This window comes from Tupaia chinensis, unplaced genomic scaffold, assembly GCF_000334495.1.
Source record: "Tupaia chinensis unplaced genomic scaffold, TupChi_1.0 Scaffold000333_1, whole genome shotgun sequence".
In the NCBI taxonomy this organism is placed as follows: domain Eukaryota; kingdom Metazoa; phylum Chordata; class Mammalia; order Scandentia; family Tupaiidae; genus Tupaia; species Tupaia belangeri.
Window position 1 is genome coordinate 1,658,888 of NW_006159827.1, and position 7,626 is coordinate 1,666,513.

At 53.1% G+C, this 7,626-nt stretch overlaps 1 protein-coding gene across 6 annotated transcripts in view; it reads right to left on the reverse strand.

The window, feature by feature from the left end:
* The window catches only part of CPNE9 (copine family member 9), a 26,323-nt gene extending 18,766 nt beyond the window's left edge, over positions 1 to 7,557 (reverse strand). The window contains exons 1-6 of one of the 6 annotated variants that reach the window (XM_027773247.1): positions 7,417 to 7,502; positions 7,258 to 7,304; positions 7,060 to 7,163; positions 6,688 to 6,724; positions 6,474 to 6,476; positions 6,144 to 6,220 (exon numbers count right to left, since the gene is read on the reverse strand). In XM_027773247.1, the coding sequence (XP_027629048.1) occupies positions 6,144 to 6,220; positions 6,474 to 6,476; positions 6,688 to 6,724; positions 7,060 to 7,163; positions 7,258 to 7,304; position 7,417 (269 nt within the window). In that variant the 5' untranslated portion in view covers positions 7,418 to 7,502. Of the gene's footprint in view, positions 1 to 144; positions 364 to 4,300; positions 4,797 to 6,143; positions 6,221 to 6,473; positions 6,588 to 6,687; positions 6,725 to 7,059; positions 7,164 to 7,257; positions 7,305 to 7,416 lie in introns of those variants that run through there. The other 5 variants (XM_027773246.1, XM_027773249.1, XM_027773248.1 and 2 more) reach the window with 5 other exon arrangements.
* Positions 7,558 to 7,626: the final 69 nt, after the last annotated feature.

Genomic DNA, 7,626 nt, shown 5'->3' on the forward strand with positions numbered 1-7,626 from the left:
GTCTGCATGTTGTTAGGAAGGGGTGAGACAAGCCTAGGTGGACATTACATAAACGTAGTGTGAAAAAGACATGGACTTTAAAGGCAGTGGACTCGGTGGATTTTATGATTTCCACGCTGTGTGACCCCGGGCCAATTACTTCACCTTTCTGAGCTTTACTTCCTGTATGAAATGAGTCGCGGCCTGCTAGGGCTGCCACGCGATCTGATCTACAGCATGGGAGGAAAAGCAGCTTCCAAGCTCTATGTGAAGTCACTGTGCTCTTCAAAGCGGACCCTGGTGCCTGCTGTGCACTAGGTGCCGTGCGAGGTATGAACAGTCAGTCGGCCTTCTTCAGCCCCACTCGATGCTGCCCTCGGGAAGCTGCCAGGGGTGGAGGACTATATGAGCCGAGAGGCAAGTGGAGTGTGGTGTAGCAGCTCTGAGTGAGGAAGAGAAATGTCTTGCCAGATCCTAGGGCAGAAGGGCTGGGGTATTAGGGCAAAGCTGCTTTCTGAAAACTGTGGAAGGAGATTTAAAATAAGATAAGGGCTGGGACCAGCAGGTGGCGTGGTGGTTAAGGTGCCGGACATTCTCACATGGCCGACCATGGTTCAAGTCCTGGACCTGATGTCTTCCTTTCTCCCTTTCCCTCTATGTGTGTGTGTGTGTGTGTGTGTGTGTGTGTGTGTGGTCAAATTAAAAATAAATGAATGAATAAATGAAATTAAATAAATAATTTTAAAAATATTTTTAAAAAAAGATACAGGCTATCTTATCCTCTTCCAACACTACAAGGGACACCTCCATGTGTCTGAAGAGTGCATACATGGATTCATAGCCCCAATTTGCCTTAGACCAGTCCCCCACCAGTAAGGGACCGTTTTGATAGAGGACTGTGACTTCTCATTCCCACAGGGATTCACATTATGGCAGGGAGAAACTGAGTTCAAGTCTTGACTCTAACTTGCTATGTGATTTTCCCCATCTTTATTTATTAAAAGAATGATTTAATTTTATTAGTATTATTTTTTAATTTAACCAGAGAGAGAAAGAGTGAGAGAAAGAGAGGGAAAGCGAGAACACAAGCCACCAGGTCTGGGACTTAAGCTGGGGTCGGACTCCCATGTGGGAGTCCAGCGCCTCTCCCAGCAGGCCACCTGCCGGCCCCCCATCTTTAAAATAAGAGCGTTGGGCCTGCTCTGTGGCATAGTAGTTAAAACAGCCGGATCCCACATGACCAACTTGATGGTCCACGTCTGGGACCTGGCGACTTGAGAGAGAATGCTGGGTCTGTGTGCATGTGTGCCCTAAATCCCATCAGGATGGAGAGTTGGAAGAGACGGGATTACAGTGCAACCATTCCACATGCGGGTGCTTTCTGCTTTCTCCCTTTCCCTCTCTTTGCCCTCCTCTCTGTTTCTGGTGAGCGCATGTGCCGACAAAAATTTAAAGGTTAAATGAGAGGGTTGAACGATCTGACTGCTTCAGTCTCTGTCTGTGCTTTAAAAGGGAGTGTGGGGACCAGCAGTTGCCGTAATGGCTATGTCGCTGGACTCCCATGTAGTCAACTGCGTTTTGAATCCCAGACCTGTTGGCTTACACTCACACTGGGCACGTGTGTGTGCATGCCCAAGATCCCGAGAGGTGAATGAAGGAGAAGGAATTGCAGCATGGCCATCCCCCCTGACAGGTGATTTCTCACTTTCTGTCTCCCTGTTTCTCTGGTGAGTGCATGTGCCCTATAGTAAAAATCTCTCAAAAACAAAAACAAAAACAAAAACAAAAACAAAACAAAACAAGGAGTGGGAACCAGCAGTTAGCGTAATGGCTATGTCGCTGGACTCCCACATAGTTGACCGCGGTTCGCGTCCCGGACCCGGTGGCTTAAAACTCATGTCGGGCGCGTGTGCGGGGGAACCCAAGATCCCAAGAGGAGAATGAGAAGGGAGTGTGGCGTGCCCATCCCTGCTGGGGGGTGATTTCTCGCTTTCTGTCTCTATGTCTCTCTCTGTCTGTCTGGCGAGTGCATGCGTCCTATAGCGAAAACCTCTCCCCCACCAAAACAAACAAACAAACAAAAAAAAACAAGGAGTGTGATAAGCACAGGGCCTGTTTGCCTGAAACCCCACAACCCACAGACCGTGGCTCCTACGGCGTGTCACTGCCTGCACCCTCACTCATGTCCTCACCGGGTGCGAGTCCAGGCAGCGATGGTAGTAATCCTTGCAGTCCTGCTCTTCCCTGCGCTTCTCTTACCTTCTGTACTCATTTGGAAGAACTACAGCCACAGTTACATCCAACACTCTGCCTAATTTGTACTGCACGCGCCAAAGAAAACACAACCATGCCACTCGGTCTTGCTTTAAATGCATGACCACAAACCTCAAGAGGGGCCTTACTGCGACAGTCTGCGTCCCGAGGCCCTGTGCTCCCCAGCTCTGCAAGAGGGCGGTACCACGCCTCCCTACCCTTAAACCCTCAAGGCCCCTCTACAGTCCTCACTCTCCGCCGCTGACCTTGTTTCCTATTCAGTGACAAAACTGAAGCAAGCAGAGGGATGCCCACCCACTGCACCTACCCTGCCACCAGCATCTGCCCCCACACCACGTGCCTTCCTGCGGCTGCTATAAATGGACCCTCTGTGTGCCCACTGAGCCCTCCTCTGGGGCGATGTTCCACACTGGCCTGTCTGCACAAGGGCATTGCTCCAGCAATCCTCCCCTCTTCTTTTTAAAATTATTTAATTTTATTCATTTATTTTAATTTGACCAGAGAGGGACAGAGTGAGAGACAGACAGACAGACAGACAGACAGACAGAGGGAAAGTGAGAAAGCAAGCCACTAGGTCCGGGACTCAAAAGGCAGTGGGTCATGTGGGAGTCCAGCACCCTTAAAGACCACACCATCTGCTGGCCCCTCCTCCTCTCTTTTCATTACTGTTTTTCAATTTCTACTGGGTCACTCCCATGAATATACAAACACAGTATTTTTCTCATGTTAGAAAATTACAGGGCTGGGGCCGGCAGGTAGCATAGTGTTAAGGGTGTTGGGCTCCCACATGGCCAACTGTGGTTCAAGTCCTGGATCCGGAGGCTTGCTTTCTCACTTTCCCTTTCTTTCTCTCTCTCTCTGTTCCTCTCTGGTCAAAATAAATAAATAAGTTAAATAAAATAATTCTTTTTTTTTTTAATAGAGGTTTTTGCGATAGGGCTGTGCGCTCACCAGAAAGCTGGTCCCTAAAATAATTCTTAACAAGAAAATTACAGGGCTGACTCCATGGCCTGGTGGTTAAGGTAGTCAGATGCCACATGGCCAACCTTGTGGTTCAAGTCCTGGACCTGGCAGCTTAAGAAACACACCAGGGGGGAACCAGCAATTGGTGTAACGGCTATGTCGCTAGACTCCCATGTAGTTGACTGCAATTCGAGTCCTGGAGCTGGTGGCTTAAACTCACGCTGGGTGCGTGTGCGTGCATGCCCAATATCCCAAGAAGAGAATGGAGGAGAAGGGATTGCGGTATGGCCATCACCCCCAGGGGTGATTTCTTGTTTTCTGTCTTTCTCTTGTCTTTCTGGCAAGCGCACACGCCCTATAGCAAAAACCTCTCAAAAAATTTTTAAAAAAGAAAAGAAACACACCAGGTACATGTGTGTGTGTGTGCCCAAAATCCCAAAAGAGAGATGAAGGAGAAGGGAATGTGGTGTGACCATTTTCCATCGGAGGTGCTTTCTCCTCTCCTCCCTCTCTGTTCTCTCTCTCCTCCAAGCACATGTGCTCTCTAAGCAAAAAAAATACTTAAAAATTACAAATAATTTTTTACCTCATTTTCTGCTCTGGCCACCCTTTGCAGCAAAAACTCTCAGAAGATTCCTTCACTCCTATGCTCCTCTTCCCTCCTCTTCTGAATCTCTGCGACCTCCACCTCCCCTTTCCAACTGTGCCTGTCAGACACCAGAAATCTCCACCTGGCTAAGCTCAACGGCTAGTTCCCCCTTCTTCTTCTTTTTAAAGGATTATTTATTTTACTTTATTTATTATCATTATTATTTTTAAATTTGCTTTAGGGCATGAATGCTTATTAGAGAAAGAAGAGAGGAGCAAAGCAAGAAAGCAAGCTGCTGAGCATAGGACTCAAACCGCAGTAGGCCATGCGGGAGTCCAGTGCCTTAACCACCATGCCACCTGCTGGCCTATCCCACCCCTCGTCTTATTTGACCTACAGCAGTGTTTGCCATGGTTGGTCACTCTCTCATTCTCAGTACACTTTCTTCACTTCACTTCCAAGGGAACACTACCTTCCCCTGGGTCTCCTCCTTACTTCATTAATTGCTCCTTCTCGGTGTCCTTTTCCAGGCCCAACTTCTGAAGTCTCCATCTTTGGTCTCGCTCTCCTGCCCCTGTGGATCTCATCAGTCTCATGGTCTTAGTTGAGCGCCTCATGGAATACATCAGAGACTCGTTTACCATGCTGCCTGTATGACACCTCTCGGATGGCCAATAAAGCATTTGAGATTCAAGATGGCAGGCTGAGCTCCTGATCGAATCCTTCCACCTAACTTGTTCCTTCCTTGCCTTTTTTTTTTTTTTTTAGCCATCTCAGTTGGAGGCAATTCCGTCTTTCCACATGTTCAGGCCAAAGGCTGTGGTGCCATTCGCAACTCCCCTTTCCTCTCACATCCATATTCCGTCTGCCAAGGAATGTGTCAGCTCCACTTTCAGAATATGCCCGGACTCTTGGGAAGAGCAGTTAGCCTAATGGCTATGTCGCTGGACTCCCATGTAGTCGACTCTGGTTCGAGTCCCAGACCTGGTGGCTTAAACTCACGCTGGGCGTGTGTGTGAGTGCCCAAGATCCCGAGAGGAGAATGAAGGAGAAGGGACTGTGGTGTGGCCATTCCCCCTGGGGGGTGATTTCTCACTTTCTGTCTCTTTGTCTTTCTGGCGAGCACACGTGCCCTATAGTGAAAACCTCTCAAAAAAAATAATAATGCAAGCTGCCAGATCTGAGACTTGTACCACAGTCAGCATGAGAGGGTCTAGTGCTTTAACAACCACACCACCTGCTGGCCCCCATACTAGTCTTCTTTTTCTTTTTCTTTCTTTTTGCCATAGGTCACGTGCGCTCTGAGTGTGTTCAGAAAGACAGTGAGAGAGAAAATAAGAAATCTTCCCCTAGTGGGTATGGCCACACAGCAATCCCTTCTCCTCCATTCTCCTCCTGGGATTTTGGGCATGCACACACACACGCCTGGCATGATTTTTCCAGCTGCCAGGTCCAGGACTCAAACCGTGGTTGGCTACATGGAAGTCCAGCACCTTAACCACCATGCCACCTGCTGGCTCCTGTACTAGCCTTCACATGGGCTCCCTTCATCTATGTCTGTCTACCCCAGCTCCATTCTCAATCCAGAGCCAGCGTTGTCTTTGGAGACACTGCTTAGAACCCTCCAGTGACTCAATGGGGAGAGAAAGCTGAAGTCTTTCCGGGGGAGGACAGGCCCACCCTCCCCTGCCTGCCCCGCTCCAGCCTCCCCCTCCTCTCATCTAGCCACACTGTGCGCGGATGGGTTCCTCTGCCTGGAACATTCCTCCTCCACAGGTCTGTGCCACTTACTCCTGCTGGACCGCGCTACTGAACACTCCCCTCAGCACTCAGCTTTGCCAGTGCCCGTGCTCTGCTCTGCTTTGACCTTTCCTCCCACGGCACTTACACCTTGCATTATGGCCTTTACTTACTCACTATGTCTACTTTATACTGCTCCCCCAAACCCACCGAGCAGAGGAGAGGCATCCTCTGGGCAGGAACCTCTTCTGTGGGACCCAAGTCCCTGGGACAGGGGTTGACACTGCACATTTAGCAAGTGAATGGAATGGAAATTCCTGAGGATCCGATTTGGTCAGGAAAGTTTCTCTGTGGAGAGGGGCTTGGACTAGGTGGACCTTAAAGGGTGACCCAGACTTAGAAAAGGAATGAAGAGGGGAAGCCTTGTCAGGCCTGAGATTGGAGCAGAGCCGTGGAGGCTGGACTTTCTCACTAAGGCGATGGGAGCCAGTGAAGGTTCTGGACCAGTGGCAACCCCGGCCTCAGCTGCTCTGCCAGCAGTGTCCTTGGGAGACAATGGGGAGATGCCCGCCCTGCTACCCCTTCCCAATCAGCTCACGTGAGAGGTCGCTCCACCCGGCTGCCCTGGCCTCCGATCACCTCTCCCAGGGCCAAGAACGCTTGTCCCAGGAAGTCCTGCGCCAGGACACGAAGTCAGCAAAACCAGGAGGGGCACGCTGCCCCAGCCCACTCTTGGGAACCTACACCCGACCAGGGTGGTTCCCAGAGGGGACATCACAAGACCTGCCACCTGGCCTGTGAATAATGGAGGGTGGGTGGGAAAGGGTCCCCAGGCAAGCTCTGCTTCCTGGCAGCCATCAACCCAAGCCTGGTCTCAATACCAGCCCAGCCCCACCCCCTGCCCACGCCCAGCCCAGTTCAGCCTCACCTTCTGCAGGTCCCAGGGCAGCCGAGAAGGAAGAGGAGCAGTGAGTTAGGGGCCAGGCGGGAAACCCTGGCAGGAGCAGGAGAGGGTGGGAGGGTGGTTGGGAGCCTGCAGAAGCTGGGGTAGGGATCAAGGGTTAGGTGTTCTAAGGAAGGCTGTTTAATACAGCTGAGCGTCTCCGTGTGCCCAGCCAGTCCACGCGGGGACGCTCGCTCACCGGCTTGGAGATGTTGGTTTTGGAGTCCACGTTGTACCTGGAAGAGAGGAGAACCGGTGTGGGGCGGGAGAGCGGCTGGAAAGGGGTGCAAATCTGTGGGTCATGGGAGGGTGGGCTTGGGTCTTGCCTGGGACAGAAGCCGGGTGGAGGGGGCAGTGGCGAGGCTAAGGGGTGTGCTGCGAGCGGACTCAGGGAGCGGCGCTGTGGGCAGGGGCACGGCTGCGGAGTGGCCAGGCTGCGGCTGACCGGGCCAGGCGAGCTAGCCGTGCGGCGGGGCGCAGACTGGAGGGGAGCCCTTCCGCCCTTGCGAGTGGGACCGAGCTGGGCCGGGAGGCCGCGGGGGCGGAGCCAGGGCGGGGGGCGGGGCCTCACACGTCGAAGCGCAGATTCTGCTTTTCCTCAAAGAAATAGTCGAGGACGAATTTGCGCACGAAGTCTGGGTTCAGCGTGTTGTCGATCACCTCGGTCCGGCCGAACTGGGCGGGGAGGGTACGAGGGTCAGCGCAGAGCGTGCAGGAGGCCGGCCTTCCCCGGAGCGCCTGCAGGCTGGGAGGGGGCTCTCGGACTCACCTCCCGCCACTCCTGGCTGGCCCGGCTCTGCGTGTAAAGCACCACCACTGCGGTGGAGGCGGGGGAGGGAAGGACATCAGGTCGGCCCGCACCCCTCGCCCTCCCGTTTCCGTCGCGCCCGGACCCCAAGTCCCCCCTCCCGGCCCTGGAGCCGCCTACTGGGGTCGGACTTGGAGAAGGTGTCGAGGTCGAGCAGATTCCTAGAGAAAGCAACAGACAGACGAGCGGGGTTGGGTCACCCCGGAGCCCACCGCCTCGCTCTGCCTGGAGTCGCACACCTGGCGGAAGCATGGGGCTCGAACAGCACCTCCCTCCCACCACTGCCCCGGCCCGGGTCCGCGCGGCCCCCCCCGCCCACGGCTGCCCCAG